At 45.9% G+C, this 22,056-nt stretch overlaps 1 protein-coding gene across 1 annotated transcript in view; it reads left to right on the top strand.

Annotated features, from left to right (window-relative positions):
• Nucleotides 1-22,056, top strand: part of LOC126284861 (UDP-glycosyltransferase UGT5-like) — a 91,944-nt gene that overhangs the window by 52,155 nt on the left and 17,733 nt on the right. Inside the window, 1 exon segment of the mRNA XM_049984097.1 lies at nt 14,119-14,341. Coding sequence (XP_049840054.1) covers nt 14,119-14,341 — 223 coding nt within the window.

Raw genomic sequence — 22,056 nt, forward strand, 5'->3', positions numbered from 1 at the left:
CATGTACTTGGTACAGAACGTAAACCAAACCCAACGGAAATTCACTTTATCAAACTTCATAATTCGCTAATCTGTTACGATGTCACTTACTGAGTACATATATATTGTTCCAAGCGTTTGGCAGCTTGTCAGCACCTCAGAGTACAAGTAGACACAATGGAATTGAGGATGCAGCCGAAATTACTACATTTGTTTGGACGGAATCTAAAAAATGGCAGCCTAAAATTTTACACGATTCATGCAGTAGAATAATTCAAACAGTTGCAGTGAAACAACAAACACAATAGCAAATTATTTGTCATGTCTGACAAAACTTGGTGAGTGAAGAGTAGAGGACCTGTACCATTACGAGCACAAGCTGCGTTCATACCACGTTTCGGATGACAATGCCGTGGAATGTTGCTAGATTTCCGCCCCCTCCCAATCTGATGTGTCAGTGAACAGAGGAAAATTGGCCCCTGACTTCGTTGGCTTTCACAGCGTGATAAGCATTCAGAGTCTCATCCGGTTTGGTGCCAGATCCTACAATCAGCTTGATTCAATATTTCGGCGATCCAGCTGTTCACCATTTTCAAGAGAACGATACTGTTGCTGCTGCTGCTGCTGAATCCCGCTAAAAACTGATACCAAGGCGTTTTTCTTTCTTTATTGCATTTCAATCCCCCATCAGGGGGGGCTGGCAGCAACATATGCGCTGCTCTTCAACCGAAAGACATAGAACAAACAATAGAAGACAGTTAAAAATATACAAAGGAGAGAATATGGTGAACATAGATATAAAACAAACGGGGAACATCATGGAAGGCAACAGACAAAAAAGTGGCGACTGTGAAATGGAGATAAAAACCGCAAAGAAAGCAGTGCACACAAAAAAACGACACACTGGGACAATTAAAAGAACACAAGGCACAGTATGACCAGAGCATAAAAGCATCAATGGATGGCGTAGCACATAACAACACACTGACAGCGAACCTCAAGGCAGCACACATTTAAAATAACAACTCTTGATGCACAGGAGAAACAGCACTAAACACAACACTAACGTGGCACACTGACGACGATCAAAACGGAGGATATGCCAGGCGCAAGGAGATGAGGGAGACCAGAAGAAGGGAGGGAGGGGGCGGGAAATGGGTGGGGGCGGTGAACAGGGCCAGGTAGGGAGGGATGTGGGAAGGAAAGAGGCAACGATGGGGTGCATGGTCTCAGGGGGGGGGCATAGGGGGGGGGGGGAAGGTTTAAAATCCTCTCTGGGAGAAGGAGGGGAGATACCAAGGCTGCAGAACGTCGTCTTATAAAGGTGTCCATACCGTATGTGGCGCATGCGGCGCCCACCTCAGTTGCTGCCCTCCAAGACTGGCCAGGTGGCGCCGCACTTTGTAGAACACCGGCGGCAACCATATATCACACTCAAAGACTATTTTCACACGCTGGCTGGCTACGTCCTGCCAAGAGGAGATTCATTGTTTCTATTAATCAAGTTGTCTGCCAACCTAATTTCAAGACTAGGGCACCACTCAGCTCTGCGAAAGATAATTTGGGGCTTAGGTAGCCTGGCACATATCAAATTCTGTGGCAGTGTGGAAGGGGCTTACATCTGCCGCTCAATTCGCACAGTTCAGGACAGGCACGTGGAACATCAGCGTCATACGAGGCTACAACAGCAGGGCAACTCGGCTGTAGCAGAACATTGCTTAAACGAGAGAAATTTGACGAGACTGAGGTAGTTCCCAACACTTCCGGTTCTTGAGACCATCTTTAAAAAGAGGTGATTTGACAGACAAATTGATTAATAGCGACTATGGCTTACCTTGTAGCAGGGTGTGGATCCCTACAATAGTCCGCATCAAAATAGGGTTCTATGGAGCCAGTCCAGGTGTGAAAGTGGTCTCCGAGTGCGATATGTCGTTACCGCCGGTGTTCTGATAACGGCGCCGCCACCTGCCCAGTCTTGGATGGCAGCAAGTGCGGTGAGCAGTGTATGGTACGGTCATCCTAATAGGGCGGCAGCCTGCAGCTTTTATCTCAGTTTTCAGCAGGACTCAGCAGCAGCGGCAGCGTACTCCCGAAGATGGCGGACAGTCGGATTGCCGAACTACTCAATCAACTTGATTCTAGGATCAGGCAGCAAGCCCGAAGAGGCTTTCAAGACAACTGCCCTATTTGTGAAATAGCAGGAAATTCAAAACAGCCCATTTGTCTTAAGTAAAGAATCCAGGATGACGGAACTGAGGACACCCCTCCGTCAATACAGCTCACTTCTACTAAGTGTGAATTGACAGGAAATTCAGATGCCCATGGTTGCGAGGTCACTTGTCTCAGTGGGTTCTCCAAATTCAAGAAGACGGATCTGAAGGTACGAGCAAATCTTGCACAGTTGCCAGGTTACTCGTATAAAATTCAATATAGCAGACTGGAAACCCCCTACCATGGTCACAATGCTCACAAGAGCTCCAGACTCCTCAGTGTCTCGCCCCCCTCCCCTCCCACCACACACATGGCTGTATACACGTCAGGTATCGTCACATAGCCAGAGACGACAGGCAGAAAATCGCAAGTTTAGAATCCAAGGAACCAAATGTCCCAAGTTAAAAATTGCAGGAAATTCAAATTCCGTTATGGTGGAACTGGCGCCTCCCTTCCCGTTGCCACTGCACCATTCCACCTCCCCTGCCGGTTACAGGCACCAATTCTGAAGTCTAGAACCGAAGATCCCACTCGTACAAGTTAAAAATTGCGGGAAACTGTAATTTCACCACTAACATGTTGTTTGTGGTGACAATGCAGTAACGTCCACCATTCTTCTGATAAAATAATGAGGAAATCTGAAAATGCATGAACCACACTAACTTTAGCCCAAATTAAAAAATAGTAGGAATTTCAAAACTTCTCTGAGTTTAAAATACCCAGTGGCTCACGCTTGGCTCCCTCAGCATACTGCTATTATTGTCCTGGCAGGTATTTCAAACATTCATCCACACTTCTCCTCTGGAGGACCTAGTCCAACAGAATTTTCAGGCAATATATTTATAATAATCAATGTGTGGGACAGGTGGAAGCTATCAAACAAGCCAACCTTGTTCATAGTCAGCCCTCACAGGATGCATCTCTTCTTTTCTTTATTGTTATTTCTTCCCTCCACCCCTTATGGGCAGTGGCTGCCCTGTCAGTGGATACAGTTTGCCACCCTTCAACCACATGAGAGGAGTTATATGTTGGACATGGCAGTTGAAACATTTGTAAAAAGACAGATCTGTAGTTGCATAGGAGAAAATATGAAAGATTGTTTCAGTGATTAAAGTATAGATATAGATGAATGGAAAATGGGTGTTGCACACAAAGATACAAAAACAGATCGACAATTGCATAAAGTAAAACGGAAAGGCCGAAATGTGACTAATTACAAGAGATACATAGATGACTGAAGAGATAGTTGGGCGTAGACTGCTAGGGAGGAGGATATACAGGGGAATGCAGCATTTAAGGGTAGTGTATAGGAGGGGTTTGTGTAGGTGAAAGTTTGGAGGATGGCTGCGGAAGAGAGGGATGGAGTTTTGAACCAAGATTTTAAAAGCGTATGAACAGGCTTGGAAGAGAAGGGAGCTGGTACAATGGATATATATTAGAGCATATTTCATGGTTGGGTAAGGGAAGGCCATTAAAGTTTCATTGGGAGAGGATGTGCAGAATATCGAGGTGTAGTGCTGGGGAGTATGGTGGCAGAGGCGCGATGGAGTATCACGATCAACGAACATGGCGAAACTTGGGGGTGGGTAGTGTCGAGTTTACAGGTAATGTAGGATATTTGGAGGCATTCGAGTTGGAAGAATAGGCTGGTGAATTTTATAAGTTGATAGAGGATGCAGGTGGGGAGGTTAAGCAGATCTGAGAGGCTAGACAAAGTGTGTGGCGTTCAAGGATCTGTAGGGCATGATAAAAGGAGGGAGGAGTGGAAATCCATGTCACATTTCTGTAGCAGAGGATGGTCAGATCTGGACTTTGTAGGTGTGGAGGATTTTGGAAGGGTGCAATCCCAATTTCAGCTGGTTAGTAGTTTTAGTAATTTTATTGTATTGTGGGCTTTGTGTAGAATAGTTAGTAAATGGGCCTTCCATGCTAGCTGGCGATCAAGTGTTAATCCAAGGTATTTTAGTGTGTCAGTTAACTCAAAAGGAGTCGTAAATGGTAGGGTATGAGTCATGGGAATGGAAGCTTGGGGTGGTTCAGATGTTTATTCCCTGCATTTTGGTAGACTTGATTTTAAGGAGCGACTTGTTGCACCAGTCGGTGAACTGATTGAGATGGAGCTGCAGGGATCGTTGGGATTTCTGGAGGGTATGATAAAGGGCAAGGAAGGCAATTGGCATACTGGAGCAGATGAACAGGAGGAGAGGGCTTTGGCATATTGGCAGTGTAGATGACATACAGTAGAGTTGAGATGACAGAACCTTGGGGCACATCTGCAGTGTGATGGAAGATACAGGAGTTGGTGTTGTTGATGGTGACATAACATGGCTGGTTAGACAGAAAGGAGGTGATGAGGCGGACATAATTTATGGAAAGTGAGCTTAAAGAGGACTCCAGGATGCCATACATGGTCATAAGCTTTCTCAAAATCGAAGGAGACAAAAACGGCGGATTTGCGATTTTGTTTGGCGGAACAGGAGATGAATAAGGTACAGGAGTTGGTCTTCAGAGGTAAAGTTGGGACAGAAAACACACTGATACACAAAACTGGATAGGTGTTATAAGTGTTTATGGGTATGTCGGGATAGAATGCACTCAAAGACCTTGCTGAACATGGGAGTGTAGTTGATGGGATTGTAGAAGGAGGTGTTAGAGGCCTGTTTTCGTATTAGGTTTGAAGAAGAGGAAGATTCAAGAGGTTTTCCATCTCTCAGGATAAATACCTATGGGTAGGATTACATTTTAAAGGGTGGCAAGGATTTCCAGGAAGGAGTGGGTCATTCCTTCAGGTGTCTGTAGTGATCCAATCATGACTAGGAGCTGTGTTGTCTTTGTGATAGAGTATCTGTTGAATATCTTGTGTTGTTACTGAAGTATTGATTCTATCTGTAGGATGTTATCGAGGTACTGGAAGCTTGGAGTGAGGGATGGGAGAGAAGTGTTGGTATTCTCATGGACTGTCAAGAGTAAGGAGTGATAGGAATGGGGTTCATCTGGGGTGGTGAAGGTGTCAGAGAAGCAGGCCTCAAAGTGGTTGGCTTTGCTTAAGTCTACAGAGGGAGGGTGATTATCGAGTGGAAGTGGGTAGGTGGGAGCACTATTGTTGTTTCAGCAGAAGTCGGATGTGTCGTTGTAGTTGTCGGTGGCGTGTAAGTGTGTCTTGGTCATGGATATGAAGGAAAGATTGCTAAAGGCGATGGGATTCACAGAGGAGCAGAAGAGTATGTGGAGGAAGCATGAGACTGGGTGGATAGATGAGTTTCGTCAGAATGTAATGAACTATAGCGTTTGACATGGTCTATTGTACGTAGGTGGCAGCACAGTGGATGTCATTGGGGTGCTGCAAGGATAAGGGATGGCTTCCGAGTTCGGTAGCAATGAATTATCTTTGGGCATCTCAGTTGGTACAGGTGTAGTTCTGGATGTGTTTGCGAGAGGCAGGGGGAGTGGGTGCACAGGTAGGGTGTGTGGTGTAGGGGATGGTAAGTAGGACATGGAGAGGGTCACTTCCAGTAGGGTCAGGGATTGCTGCAGTAATGTGCCCAAGGAGGTTAGGAAGGGTGAGGATAACATAAGGAGTGGAAATGTTTTCAGGGCAAGTGGGAGAGGGGCTATATCATCACAGAGGGAGTCAGTAAACCGATTACATTGCCAGAGTTCAGCATGAGACTGGCTACGAATGGCAAGGTCAGTGCCAATAATATGTATTGAAAAGACATTGTCTTTTTGGGTGAGGAAGTTGTATGGAATGAGATGATGTGGTGCGATATAGATAGTGGAACAGGTAACAATTATGGTTTTGAGGAAGAGAGTGAGAATAAAGTGTTTGGTAGAAGTTTGTAGAGGGGTTGTGGTTGAACAGACATGTTCTTTTGGTGACCAATAGCAACTCTGCCTCAGACCATGGGGACCAGATTATCTGTTCAGGGGAGGATGTGTGGTAAGGTGCAGATAGTATGATGAGGTTGAGGGAAAGTTTCATTCAGGATGAGTGCACCAATGTGTTGTTGGGAGAGGGTGTAAATGAAGAGGTGTTTGTTGGCTGACAAGGAGAGGATATTACACTGCCTTCACGCCATGATTTAGGGAGAGAAGGGATGATGGGGATGGGTGGCTTGGATGGGTGAAAAGAATGTGAACCTGGTTGTGGGAATAGGTGGCTTGTGTGTCGAGGTAGAAGACCGAGTGGGGAGCAAGGAAAATTTGGTGTAGGGTGCATGGCCTCTGGAAAGTATGAATGTTTTGAAGAACTGTGATCATACAGCAGATGATGTCTTCAGCTGTGGGAAGTGGGTGGAGGGAGTTGTTCAGGTGAAGGAGGTTGTCAATAAGTTTGACGGGAACCGGAATGCATGAAAACATGTTAACTTATATATACATCTAAGGATGAGAATGGTACACATTTATACAAAGTGACAAATCACTTCAAGACCATCACAGTCGGTATCAGTACAGATGACAAAATGAACGTTATCATAGAGGAAAAGTGACTGACAGCTTCTTTGCATGAGGTATTTAGTGACAAAAAAAACTGTGAGCAGTGCCAGACATAAGACCCAAGTACCTCCTGTCAGATGAGAAGGTGAACACAGTAGCTGGGAGTGGGCCAATGGGAATTCTAGAGCACACTGCCTTCAAATGGCTCTGAGCACTATGAGGCTTAACTTCTGAGGTCATCAGTCCCCTATAACTTAGAACTACCTAAATCTAACTAACCTAAGGACATCACACACATCCAAGCCCGAGGCAAGATTCGAACCAGCGACCTTAGCGGTAGCGCGGTTCCAGACTGAAGCGCCTAGAACCGCTCGGCCACTCCGGCCCACACTGCCTCCTTAGCGACAGTATGCATCACGTGGCTCTCTCCAAACAGCTGCAGGAACTAGAGACGTCACTACGAGAGGCTGTCCCCTACTAGTCGACGCAGCTAGGAGCGTCACACATCCTGTCCTAGGACACACACAGCAAGCTGGCGACAGCACTCGAGATCTCTTGGTGTGCAGTTTTGGTACTACATAAGTGAATGTATGCCGCCATATGTGCCATCGCTCGTGCACAGCTCGATCACCTCTTGAAAAGATCCACAGATCTATCTGTGCGTTTATGATCTGATCTACTCTGGACGTCTTATTATTAGATTCTAGCCAGCTCTATGACTGAACCATGGTACTGCTCAATTCTTTAGAAAATCAAAATTACAATCTCACCACAGTTATTTAAAGAAAATAGGAAGCGCGGCATGACTGGTGATGAGTATGCTTGTGATTGTTTTTCAATTTAAATTTGACTCAAACCGACTTTATTACAAACTTCAGTTCGGACATTTGCTCTCTTACTGATGCAATAAACAAATTTTCACTTTAATTGAATTGCATGCACACGAATAAGAATCGTATTTTGCATCTGCAACCAAAAACATAGACAGTAGGCACGCTGAATAATCAATCAATCATAAACAATCGTTCTTGATTAACCATATCTCAAAAGACTAGTAACACTATACACTTCCAACCCAAAGTTACACAGCCACATAATACCACAACTTTATTAAAGTAAAAAAAACACAAATATCTTAAAGCTTAATAAAACTGAACTGCCCACATGAAGGTCCACACTGAAACATGCTTATACTGAAAATGGAAAGTGGGCCAACCAAGGTTGTAAATCTGGCACACAGGAAAAATATGTTGCACATTCATTAAAGCACATAAATAACATAAGTGTTAACTAAGAATGGCTAGTAATATGACTTACAGAAACGCTAATATTAACAAAGTGGTCTCACTTAACTAACGGACATACTGACTCAGAATGATTCCCAAATGGCACTTAACTTTAGAGAACAGCGTTAAGGCCCACAGCAGTATTTGGAAGCAATGACGCTACGGCCGGCAGGCAACACGAGCGTTCTCTCCACACGGCTTGTGCACAGGCCCACCAGCAGGCTGTATATAAGTACACAAGGTGGTCAGAAAATGTGTGGAATGCTTTTAGGGATGTTACACAGCTGGTTGTACTGAGGCATAAATGTTAATAAATAAATTCGATACGTTGCTTCCTTTCCGAGTTATTTAGCACAGAATTTAGCCAATCGGGGCGACGCGCGCTCATATTCAGGCGGCCTGCCAGGGGCGGCGTTGCCCAAGCAGTGCTCTGTCTCGTCAGCTGGAACTTGAATTTACGCACGCGACCATCTCAATCGCTAACTTCAATGCTAAATAACTCGGAAACGGAGCAACGCATCGAATTTCTTTATCAACATTTATGTCTCAGTACAACCTGCCCTGCAACATCCCTACAAGCATTTCACACATTTTCTGACCACACTGTATATAGTAGAACCGGCCTCACAATGTGCGGTCCTGACAAGAATCCATAAGAGCACCGACGCCACGAAACGAGCAGACTTCACAAACGGCCTGCAGCGCAAATACAGGGTGTTTCAAAAATGACCGGTATATTTTAAACGGCAATACAAACTAAACGAGCAGCGATAGAAATACACCGTTTGTTGCAATATGCTTGGGACAACAGTACATTTTCAGGCAGACAAACTTTCGAAATTACAGTAGTTACAATTGTCAACAACAGATGGCGCTGCGGTCTGGGAAACTCTATAGTACGATATTTTCCACATATCCACCATGCGTAGCAATAATATGGCGTAGTCTCTGAATGAAATTACCCGAAACCTTTGACAACGTGTCTGGCGGAATGGCTTCACATGCAGATGAGATGTACTGCTTCAGCTGTTCAATTGTTTCTGGATTCTGGCGGAACACCTCGTCTTTCAAGTGTCCCCACAGAAAGAAGTCACAGGGGTTCATGTCTGGCTAATAGGGAGGCCAATCCACGCCGCCTCCTGTATGTTTCGGATAGCCCAAAGCAATCACACGATCATCGAAATATTCATTCAGGAAATTAAAGACGTCAGCCGTGCGATGTGGCCGGAGACCATCTTGCATAAACCACGAGGTTTTCGCAGTGTCGTCTAAGGCAGTTTCTACCGAAACAAATTCACGAAGAATGTCCAGATAGCGTGATGCAGTAATCGTTTCGGATCTGAAAAATGGGCCAATGATTCCTTTGGAAGAAATGGCGGCCCAGACCAGTACTTTTTGAGGATGCAGGGACGATGGGACTGCAACATGGGGCTTTTTGGCACCCCATATGCGCCAGTTCTGTTTATTGACGAAGCCGTCCAGGTAAAAATAAGCTTCGTCAGTAAACCAAATGCTGCCCACATGCATATCACCGTCATCAATCCTGTGCACTATATCGTTAGCGAATGTCTCTCGTGCAGCAATGGTAGCGGCGCTGAGGGGTTGCAGCATTTGAATTTTGTATGGATAGAGGTGTAAATTCTGGCGCATGAGACGATATGTGGACGTTGGCGTCATTTGGACCGCAGCTGCAACACAGCGAATGGAAACCCGAGGCCGCTGTTGGATCACCTGCTGCACTAGCTGCGCATTGCCCTCTGTGGTTGCCGTATGCGGTCGCCCTACCTTTCCAGCACGTTCATCCGTCACGTTCCCAGGCCGTTGAAATTTTTCAAACAGATCCTTTATTGTATCGCTTTTCGGTCCTTTGGTTACATTATACCTCCGTTGAAAACTTCGTCTTGTTGCAACAACACTGTGTTCTAGGCGGTGGAATTCCAACACCAGAAAAATCCTCTGTTCTAAGGAATAAACCATGTTGTCCACAGCACACTTGCACGTTGTGAACAGCACACGCTTACAGCAGAAAGAGGACGTACAGAATGGCGCACCCACAGACAGCGTTGTCTTCTATATCTTGGACATCACTTGCAGCGCCATCTGCTGTTGAAAATTGTAACTACTGTAATTTCGAAAGTTTGTCTGCCTGAAAATGTACTGTTGTCCCAAGCATATTGCAACAAACGGTGTATTTCTATCGCTGCTCGTTTAGTTTTTATTGCCGTTTCAAATATACCAGTCATTTTTGAAACACCCTGTATTTGCAATGAAAACAAGGTCAAATCACAGCCACACTCGAATATATTAAGCATGGCCCCAAATTCTTATGGATCAGTACTATAACATTACCCGTCTCCCAGTAAATTAGCAGGAAGCTTAGAGATCGCTTACAGTTGCCTTAGAGCACTTTCAACATTAAATAAACATACCAAATGCTGCCGTGACAGATGGTTAAACCATTAACCTACGTCTCCCGGGCGCGTACACAACCGCAACCAGTCCCAAAGCGGTCAATATGTCCTAAAACAAGTTAAAATTTGCATTTTAAACCGCTTAAAACACACACTCCACAGATGATAAGGAACATCAGCCTTCTTAAAATAGCCACTGTGGAACCAAGTTCAGAACCATCTCCGCCAGCTACCCATGCCACAATAAGTTTCAACAGTCTTCTTAGTGAAACGCAAAATAACTTGGAGCTTGCAAATCACGAGCTGGGAAGCTGTTTAGCGTGAGACGACGAACCCACCACTATTTTGCACGTCAAAGCGCCCAATGATCGGCACCGTACATCCGGAGCGACAAAAGACAAGGGCGGCGAGCACGGCGAGGCCCGTGCACCACTGTTAGCGACGTGGGGCTTGCTTTCAGCACAAGCTGGATCTTTGAACGCCGACCGGAGACTTTCCCGTCACACGTTCACCCGGAAAACCTGCCGGGGGGAGCAGTCAAAGATAGTGAGACAGCCGAATATCGAGATCAGCCATGCAAATAGAACACCCTAGCGCCAGCCGCCACGGCTCAATGTCGATTTCTCGTATCAAAGAAACCTGGAAACACGTATAACATACAGGGTCTAAAGTGACTCTACCTGCTTCCAAAGTTGCTGAGTTCAAATGTGTTATTCGACGTAAAACTGGAAACTTCTGGCGCTAAACTAGAGGCAACTGACGAACGGACAAGTGTTCGCAAAAACGTTACCATATTACATCTACGTCTACGTAGAAACTCCACAAGCCACCGTACGGTGCGTGGCGGAGGGTACCCTGTACCACTACTTATAATTTCCTTTCCTGTTCCACTCGCAAACAGAGCGAGGCAAAAACGACTGTCTATATGCCTCCATATCAGCCCTAATTTCTCGTATCTTATAATCGTGGTCCTTATTCGCAAATGTATGTTGCTGGCAGTAGAATCGTTCGGCAATCAACTTCAAATGCTGGCTCTCTAAATTTTCTCAATAGTGTTTTTACATGGTATTACAGCCTTTCATACACCCTGAAATGGCTTACAACTTTGTAATGCTGAAGTCAAAACAAGTTTGCGACTCGTGCTGAAAAGAGGCATACAAAACACAGTGAAAAAGGGTATATTAATAGTAAGTGCTAAGAGTAACTGTAAACGCATAAATCACATTTGTTAGGTGGAAAGCTAGTAAGTGTTTCTCTGGAAGGCAGTGAACATTACTGTGGTGAGGACGCAACAAAGCGATAACCTGGTTCCTGTTTAGATCCAAATATTAAAAATTACCTGTTTTTAACTAGTGCTAGTGTGGGAGGAAAAATTGAATTTAATGCTGTTTCTGATATTAGCGTTTCTTCTGATAGTATTTGTACACGTCAGTTACCCGTGGCTGGTCCGTGTGGCGAAAGTGTGAACCACGAATCAGCAAACTGTAGCTGCCGCTTCCACATGACTTCAGCACGCACGTGATGTATGTCTTTCAGTTGCTCGTCTATTCATCAAGACTGCACTAGTGAGCCTTCGGTTCCGAAAGCCCATATCGATGATGTTTCATTGAATGGCTGGCACGCTGACACTTGTTGATGGCCCAGCAATGAAATCTGTGAGGAAGGGTTGCACGTTTGTCACGTTGAACGATTCTCTTTAGCCGTCGTTGGTCCTGTTCTTGCAGGATTTTTTTCCGGTCGCATCGATGTCGGAGATTCGATGTTTTACCGGATACTCACGGTACACTCGTGAAATGGTCGTACGGGAAAATCTTCACTTCACCACTACCTTGGAGATGCTATGTGCCATCGCTCGTGCGTTCAGAATCACTTAAATCTTGAAAACCTCCGATTGTGGCAGCAGTAACCGATCTAACAACTGCGTCCGACACTTGTTGTCAAATACAGTAATGCGTTGCCGATCGCAGCGCCGTATTCTGCCTGTTTACATGTCTCTGTTTTTGAATATGCATGCCCATACCACTTTCTTTGGCGCTTCAGTGTATTACACTCAGAATAACAAAGTAATTGCCACTTTGTGGTTTACAGTTGAGTCACAGCAGCAGCGAACAATCAGAAAATGAGCCACGGTCAGTATTCTAGTACATCAGGTGCCGGCTGCAACAGGCAATAAGTGTAGAGGACGTTTGCGACCGCTCTGATGATTGTTCTGATCCTTTTTCGTTGCTGGCTTTGTTTTCCTGTGCCATAGAAGGTCCTAAACTACTTGAAAAAGTGTGCAGCAAAGTAAAATGATTATTCCTCAACGTGCTAAGAAAATCCTGTACTTGAAGATACCGAGCAGTGTGCCAATGTATCCAGGACGGAAATACCTAGGTGTTGCTGCCACAACCATATAGAGGGCACAGACGGAAGTGAACATAGACCCCCCCCCCCCCCCCAAATTCTATAAGGCCCTCCAGATCCTTGAGCGCCATGTACTCCACCTCGCTTTCCATATACTCCTCTGATCCACACGCGGATCCTCTACGACCTCATTCCTTTCCCCCATCTGCTCCTGTTCCTCGAACATATCTGCATCCTCTACACCTCCCGCCGCCTTGATTCCCCTCCTCTCCTCTCCAATCCCCACCCTCTGCCACACCTGCACTGTTGTGTCTCCCCTACCCTCCATCTCTACACCCTTCATCTCCTTTCCCAAGGTGGCTTCCGTCAACTCCTCGTCCCAGATGGTGCGCTCTCTCCCTCCATTTATCCCTCCTATCAACCCTGATCATCACCCCCCTCCTTTCCTCTCCTTTCGCTGGGCTCCCTCTCCCCCCCTTCCATCCTGTTTCCTTCCCACCTAACCTCTCCCTGCCTCCTTTCTCCCCCTCCCTGAGTGCTTTTGCATTCCACTCCTCTGCCTTTCCATACTCCCTGTCACGTCTGCCCAGCACCCGCCCCCGCCCCCCCTCCTATGGGTCCTGATCCTCCATTGGCTCCTTTCCCCCCTCCCCCCACTTCGTTTTTTCCTCTCCTTCCCCCCTTTCATTTCCTGTCATCTGTCCACATTCCCCCCCTCTCCCATCTGCCCTCAGTTGCCGTATATCATATTTGTAAAAAAAAAATTATGCATTGTTCAAGTGAACGTTCAGTGTTGTTCGTTTTTCCAAAGTGTTGCGAACTGAAACCATGCTGGGTGAAAATTTTACATCTCTTGCGAACAGAAACGAAACTGTCGCCGTGTTTTTTTAATTGTATGTCTATTCTCTTACCTCTCTGCTTCATATATATTTTATTAGCATCATCAACCCTTTGTTTTATGTTTTAAGTTCCACGATTTTTTGCCATTTTGCCATTTAAGTCACCGATATTATCGCCTGTTTTATTATTTATTATCTTCATCTTTTTAAAACAAATTCTGTAGGCTGAAGAGCGGCATACTAAGCTGTTGCCAGCCTGCCCCCTTCCGGGGGAGCCGAAACTCAATAAAGAAGAAAAAAAGTGAACATACAAAATGACCGGTTCAAGTGCTCGCCTGTTTAGTCAGTATTGGTCTGCATGGGTTTAGAAATAATTGTTGAAACGTGAGTTACCTTCAGTGTGTGTTGTCACCGTTCACATTCACCCTTTCCGTTAACTACGGAACTAAGTGCACTACAACTGACCCTTTAGACGCTTTTAACTCATTAAAAGTTGTACCAGAAGCAAAATTGAAATTCGTGATAACTGACCAATAAATAAACATGTAGTTTTCCATTAGTTGTGGTAACATTGAGATGCCCTGCTGCAATAGATTTCCTCTTCCGCAGGACATACAGAAGTTTTTGGACGACGCTACAGACGGGGCGATATACTTCAGTATGGGCTCTAACGTGCAAAGTGCCCACTGGCCTGAGGAGAAGCGGTCCGCCTTCCTGAAGGTGTTTTCGCAGCTGAAGCAGCGAGTCCTGTGGAAATGGGAGAAAGACTCCCTGCCCGGCCGACCGCCCAACGTGAAGACGGGCAAGTGGCTGCCGCAGTCCGACGTACTGGGTGAGTGCCGTGGCTGCGTCACGCCGTCTGTAAAAACCACTCTGCTGAGTCATGTCAGGTACACAAAGGACGCCAAATAAAAAGTGTGAGCATCTGTTCGATCCCTTTTTTTAATACAAGACCTATTTTTTCTTTACACATCATTCAGAGATTTGCAGTTCTCACGGCGACTATCGACACTCCTAACGTCAGCAGGGAGGACGCGCTCACAGAGACACCTGTCGAGTCGCGTGTTGCGTTCCGCCTCACCTTCGTGAGCTCAGCGACCTCTCGTACCACACACTCTGCTTCTGTGTTGGCAGCGCTGTGTAGCGCTTTGCATTGGATCTCTGACTCCGCCTTTCTTTGTAAGAGACTCTGTGGCTGGTCAGACTCGTTGTTGGAAGTTAATCGCCAGTAGTGTTGGGCAGCTGGAACTTGGTCGCCAGCAGTGATAGAGGTACTGTTGGGCAGTCCGAGGTGAACAGCCAGCGATGGTGGATGTTACATGTGAGAAGTTAGCATTTATGGAGGGTAGAAGTCTGAAGCGTCAGCGTAGGCTAACGATCTGTACGTGTTCGACTTGGAGATTGAATATTATACGTAATTATATACCTTTGCACTACATGTCAATGACGATTTATATTCGTGTCTGAACTGGATGTCACATTATTAAGGTAAGGAAATTACGTTATTTGATTTGCAACAAAATCTTTCCTTTCCTAACCAAATGCCTATTAGTAGTACTGACTTTACTAGTTAGAATCTTTTATTTTGCTGGCAGTATTGACGCTCGCTGTATTGCATTAGTTCGTATAATGAAGATTTTTGTGAGGTAAGTGCTTAATGAAATCTATAGGTTATTGCTACCATTTCTTTTTAGTCAGGGCCATTCTTTTGAATTAACCATTTGAAGTCAGGTTATCCTTTCTTTGAGCAGTCAGATTGCGTTACACTAGGATATTGTGGGTGTCAGTCGTTCGGCAATTTAAGTACAGACACATACATTTAAATAAAGAAGTTTAAACTCCACGATCTAAAATTTCGTCTCTTATTTCGAATTAATTAATTACTTGCTGACTTAGTTTCTGTTTGACAGTTTAAAGACGCCACTTTTTTTCCAACCATCAAATTACAGATTGGTGCATGATTCTTACAACAAACTGAATTAGTCCCGTTGTAACCCATCTGCAGGGGATATTCTGAAAGCTGCCTTTCCTATCAGAATGAGGTGTCTCTTTACTGTCTGCAAAAGAGCACAGCAAATAATGGGAGCAAGTGGACTCAGCGCAGCCAAAAGAGGCGAACCGAACCACCATCGCGCAAGGAGAAGTTGAGCCACTATTCGGACTGCCACAGTGTGGTGCTAGCAGTTTATGTTTATGATGGCTAAAGCGTCAGAGCGGCACACTGCCGAAATCTCCCCAAGAGGATACCGGAGGCCGTGAGGACGAGCCGCTGTCGGAAGCTGTGAGCTGCGACTCTCCTCCAAGTGAACGCTCCGGCTCATTCCGTTGTGCGCAACGAATTCACACATGCTGCTCCTTTCGACTGCCAAATCTTGCCTCCCCCCCCCCCCCCCTCCTCCCTGCCGCTATCATTCTCCTGTCCTGACTTAGCATCCAGTGATGTCTTCCTTTTTCCTCGGATAAGGGAAACCACTGCGTGTCAGGCATTTTCTGAATGACGACGAAGCGACGTTCGAGGCGGAACACCTCCTTAACAACCCAAATTCAGACTTCTACAGCCAACGTTTTCGTCAAGTAATCCATCGCTAGAAACATTGTTTCTCGTTCACAGCTAAATACCGGGTGGTTGTAATTAAACGTTCCCTATTTAACATGCTATAACACGGAAATTAATTACCATACGAGGACAAAACTAGGTAGCATTAATGTCAACGACATGGGGAAGAGAAATAATGCAGAATAAATTCATATGATACACTTTTAATGTGCTGCTACGGTACATCATACTGTTACGTACCGGTACCACTACTGCTACAAAAACCGAGCGAGGTGGCACAGTGGTTAGCACACTGGACTCGCATTCGCGAGGACGACGGTTCAAATCCGCGTCCGGTCATCCTAATTTAGGTTTTCCGTGATTCCCCTGAATCGCTCCAGGCAAATTCCGGGATGGTTCCTTTTAAAGGGCACTGCCGACTTCCTTCCCCATCCTTTCCTACTCCGAAGAGACCGATGATCTCGCTGTCTGGTCTGCTTCCCCAAAAACAACCCAACAAGGGGCTCAATATGGCGTCCATCTGTGTCCTCAAGAGTCTGAAAGCGCGGGATTGACTTCCGCACAGCAGAACGAAGCATGTCCTTAGGTATGCTGGCTACCTCTCTTGATATGCTGCGCTTCAGATCAGCACCTGTGTGAATGTTCCCCTGGTAAACCCTGTCCTTCAGGTAGCCCCACAACCAGAAATAACAGTGAGTGAGATGGCGTGACTGTACCGGCAAAGCATTTGGAAATGGTCGGCTGACGATTCGATCGTATGCATACGTGTTTCGGAGAAGCAGATGAACTCCACGAGTGATGCACGGTGGGGCCCCACCTTGCATGAAAATTGTTGAACTCAGAGCGTCTCTCTCCTGTAGGGCAGGAATGACTTGCTGGCGAAGCATATCGCAGTAGCGTTGGCCAGTCACGCTGCATGTCCTTGCTCCTTGAGGGCCAACCTGTTGAAAAAAGAAAGGGGCCAATGTTGAATGTAACTGTGAAGCCACACCATACTGTGATACGTTCACCGTACAAAGGAACTTCATGCACAGTGGCTGGGGATGAAGAGCCCCACACTCGGCAATTCTGTGTGTTCGCCTCACATGTCAGATAAAAATGAGCTTCGTCTGTCCATAGGATGGTGCAGGGCCAGGCCCCGTCAACTTCAATCCTTGTGAGAATGTGGAGAGCGAAGTCAACACGTCGTTGTGAGTCCTGTGGCGATAACTGCTGTACGGTATGGATCTTGTCGGGATACCATTTGAGAATGGTTCGAAGGAACACCCGTACAGTTGACCACGGGATGTTCAACTGTCTTGACACAGCACGCTTACTGCCCTGATGATCGGGAACTGCGCGCAGCGTTGTCTGCTATAGGGACAGCGATCTCACCAACCACCGGTGGTGCAACCAGTCGCCGGCCTCTTCCCCGAACGACGCCCAGTTCTCCAGTTGACTCGAACTTCATCATGCTCTGCATGGAAGCTGGAGAAAGAGGACCATTCTGTAAGCCTTTCAGCTGTCGGCATTCTCTAAGTGCAGCTGCAACATTACTGTTGTTTTGATAATACAGCTTCACCAGTAATGCCCTGCTTCTTTGGTCCAAAGTCATGCTCACACTTCAACAAGTGCACTGCGACTGCTCAGGTGTGTGAGACTATGAATCACGATGACTGATAACAGCACCTGGCGGCCATTGTTGGAACTGGACGGTGGCGCTATGACGCATGGAAATCATGCACCCCATACTTTGGACATTAATGCTACCAAGTTTGGTACCTGTATGGTAATTAGTTTTCGTGTTGTAACGTGTTAAGTAGGGAAATGTTAATTATAACCACCCGGTAGATCAGGACTAACAACATCACAAACACGAATATTTGAAGCTCTATTTTATCTTTTTTTTCGTCGTCAAAACTGAAACTTTACGTTTATTCCTTGTACTGATCTCTTACGGCTACCCTTAGACACCATTTTCCTTAGTGATTATCTGCTTCTATAATCCGTGATAGTCGACAGCAAAACTCGTCATTATCGCTTTACTATGTACGACTTACGAATCAGGCGTCGGTGGCCTTATCCGAATGGATGTACTCACGGATACAACGGGACGAGGGAGTCCTGGTAGCTACAAGACTTTGGAAATCGAGGGCAACCTGGATCTGGCCTGTGATCCAGTGCTTTGGTCTCCCCCAACTCGCTGATCCTGAGCTCAACTGCCACGACCTTAGGCCAACACTGATCCCAAAATCGTTGGGTCATACGTCCCAAAGGGCAGGTTCAGGCACCTATTTGCAAAGATGTTTCTGTCCGTCGAGCACAGTGGCCCTGGTGCTTCTCGAAATGTGAATGACGTGTGTCGTAAGCGTATCTAATAAGTGTAGCTGACCGTAATGGGTGGGTCTCTGTGTAGTGTGGTACCGTGTTTATGTTGGATGATGATGCTCGAAGAGCACCACAAGGCGCCGTTGCGCTTAAAGTTAAGTTTGGAAGGTAGGAGACGAGATACTGGCAGAAGTAAAGCTGTGACTACCGGGCCTGAGTCGTGCTTCGGTAGCTCAGATGGTAGAGCACTCGCCCGCGAAAGGCAAAGGTCCCGAGTTCGAGTCTCGCTCGGGCAGGCAGTTTTAATCTGCCAGGAAGTTTCATATCAGTGCACACTCCGCTGCAGAGTGAAAATCTCATTCTGGAAACATCCCCCAGCCTGTGGCTAAGCCATATCTCCCCAGTATCCTTTCTTTCAGGAGTGCTAGTTCTGCATGGTTCGCAGGACAGCTTCTGTAAAGTTTGGAAGGTAGGAGACGAGATACTGGCAGAAGTAAAGCTGTGAGTACCGGGCGTGAGTCGTGCTTCGGTAGCTCAGATGGTAGAGCACTCGCCCGCGAAAGGCAAAAGACCCGAATTCGAGTCTCGGTCGGGCACGCAGTTTTAATCTGCCAGGAAGTTTCGACATCGAAGCAGTTCAGAGGCGGACTGCTGGATTTGTTACCGGTAGGTTCGTACAACACTTAAGTGTTACGGAGATGCTTCAGGAACTCAAATGGGAATCCCTGCAGAGAAAGCGGAGTTTTTTTTGTGTAAACACTATTAAGAAAATTTAGAGAACCGGCATTTGAAACTGACTGCCGAACGATTCAGCTCCCGCCAACGGACATCGCGCGTAAGGACCACGAAGATAAGACAGGAGAGTTTAAGGCCCATTCGGAGGCCTACAGACAGTCATTTTCCCCTCGATCTATTTGCGAGTGGAACAGCGAAGGAGTGACTGGGAGTACAACGGGTTACCCTGCGCCACGAAGCGTACGGGGCCTTGTGGAATACAGCAGAGTCCCGCTAATCCGGACCCCGGTAATCGGAACGTTCGGTTAATCCGGACATGAAAAATGTTAGTCTAAGTATGGAAAACTGTGCGATAAACTACTGCACATACACACTATTTTAATTTACACACTACCGTAAACATGTATCAGAAAAATTGCCAAGAAAATATTAGGTTTAAACGATGCATAACAATGATAGAAAAGCTGTTAAACTTACTAAAATACAGCGGACATTTCATCCCTACTTCTCAGACGACAAAAACTCATCCACTCGTCTACGTCTCCTTCACTAGCTTCTTCACATGCAGCGATTGTCTGTATCATTTTTAATAGATTTTCCACTTCATTTTCAACTACGTTGTGCTGAAATTCGAGAGATGTCCACAGTTTTCTCCACGATTTTCTCAGAGTATTTTCTGAAATATTCTGCCTGCCAATAAACAACGTCCTTCACATTGGTCTTTTTTGTTTTTGTTTTGTCCACTAAAGGAATGCTATCATCTTGGATCAGTATTCTTAAAAATTGTTTTCTGTAAATCAGTTTTAATGTTTGCAGTACGAGCTGGTCCATCGGCTGTAGAAGTGGTGTAATATTCGGCGGCAAAACCTTCACTACAATTTCTCCATCACGTAATTCGTCAGTGCTGGGGCGAAATGGCGCGCTATCAATCAAAAGGATTGCATAGGGAGACAAATGATTTTCCTCAGAAAACCGTCGAGCAAAGGGAACAAACTGGCCGTCAAACCATTCTTTGAACAGCTTACCATCCATCCATGCTTTTTTCTGGTTGAGATAATATACTGTCCGGGACTTCATGTTTCAGTTTTTAAAAGCTCTGGGCCTAGCAGATGTGCCGAGCAGCGTTAAAGGCAGCTTGTGATTATACCAGCAGCGTTGCTTCCCCTCTAATAAAGTCGCACGGTCTTTGCACTTTTTAAAATTAAGGACATTCTCGTCAGCGTTATAAATTTGTTGGGGAGGATTCTTTCCCTCTCTTATCATTTTTTCAAACTCACCGAAGCATTCTTGCGCTGCATCATGGTCAGAAGAAAGCTTCTCTCCGGTAATTGTTAGCTGATGGATTCCATGACGTTTTTTGAATCTGTCAAACCAACACGTACTCGCACTAAAAGACTCATCACCATTCATTAACTTGTTCACGTAAACAGCCTACTCCTGAACCAGTGCTCCAGTCAAAGGAGCTCCCGTTTTTCTTTTCTGCGTAAACCAAAGGAAAAGAGCTTCATCCACTTTATCGTACTGGGACTGTTACAAAGTCTGTCTGATTTCGAGTGTTTTCCCTAAGACGTTGCACAGGACTGTTCAAGCTACACTCGGTTCTTCTTCCAATCACAAATGATTGCTTTACCAACACCCAGTTCCGTAGCCAGTTTAGATACACTCTCGCCATCGTCTACCCGCTTCAAAGCATTCAGTTTTTCTTTGAGAGTTAACGTGGTATGTTTCCGTTTACTGACGACGAAAACACGTACACCGCTACACCTGAACGAATACAGTACAACTGTTACACATGCCAGCGATCGATAGCTAACATAAGCAAGCGCTTTGCTAGCCAACTGGCAGTGCACTGACCTCAGACACCACAAACGTCTTAACAATGCACAACAACAAAGGCAGTGAGTGAGAGTGAGCCATTGTTTCCGCACTTGTTCCCATTTGTTACAATGGTGTACCTACTTATCTGCTTGGTATACTTCATTCTAGAAACTCGTCACCGTAATTCCGGCTAATGCGAGCAAATCGGTAATCCGAACAAGGTCCGGTCCCAATTAGTTTGGATTAATCGGACTCTAATGTATTCACGTAGACGTAGATGTTCCCACACAGGGCGTTGCCGTAAATCATGGGATGGTGGTTTGTGGGTGTCGAATTCGTGCTCGGTAGCGTCCTACATCTGTTTCATCAGGTTCAGGTCAGGCAAATCTTGTGAAAAAGACATCTCTGTCTTGCTACTCAACCCACTGCAGCACGATTCTGGCCTTGTGACATTGACGGTTGTTCTACTAAAAGATATCATCACCATCAGGGAAGAAATCAATAATCAAGGGATGCAGGCGGTCGAAAATAGTATCCACGGTGTCCACAGGTCTCAGGGAAACTGAGGTAAATATCCGACGTAGCTAACACTGACCTCGCCAGGAAGCATTAATGGCACAGTAGATGTTATGATCGGTCGTCGACCTGGACGGCAGTGTACCTGTACATGACCAGCAAACTGCTGTAAAGAAGATGGTGATTCATGCGAAGCTGCGACACGTTTCCATTGATCCAAGATCCAGTCTTGACGATCCCATGCCGTTTGCAACCGTAATTGACAATTTCGTTGAGTCAACAATGGGACACATGGGAGTTGTCTACTGCAGAAACTGGTGTTAAAAAAAAAAAGGTGTTCTCCAGAACACTAGTGTCCACTCCAGCACTGTACTGTGTCATCACATCTGGCCCATATCGACGTCTACCCTGGTTTACAGAAGTGGCTTTCGACCTCCATGTTCTGTGGTATGGCACAGACATCAAACACCTTGTTGGCCACTAGTGGTTTCCATAGACACTCACGACGGCAACATGTGAATAATCGATCGCGTTCACCACTTCAGAGGTGCTTCTTCCCAGGCTCTGTGCCAGAACAATCAAACCTTTTTCAAAGTCAGTTACGCAAGTAGATT

The sequence above is a fragment of the Schistocerca gregaria genome, chromosome 8 (assembly GCF_023897955.1).
Source record: "Schistocerca gregaria isolate iqSchGreg1 chromosome 8, iqSchGreg1.2, whole genome shotgun sequence".
NCBI classification, from domain to species: domain Eukaryota; kingdom Metazoa; phylum Arthropoda; class Insecta; order Orthoptera; family Acrididae; genus Schistocerca; species Schistocerca gregaria.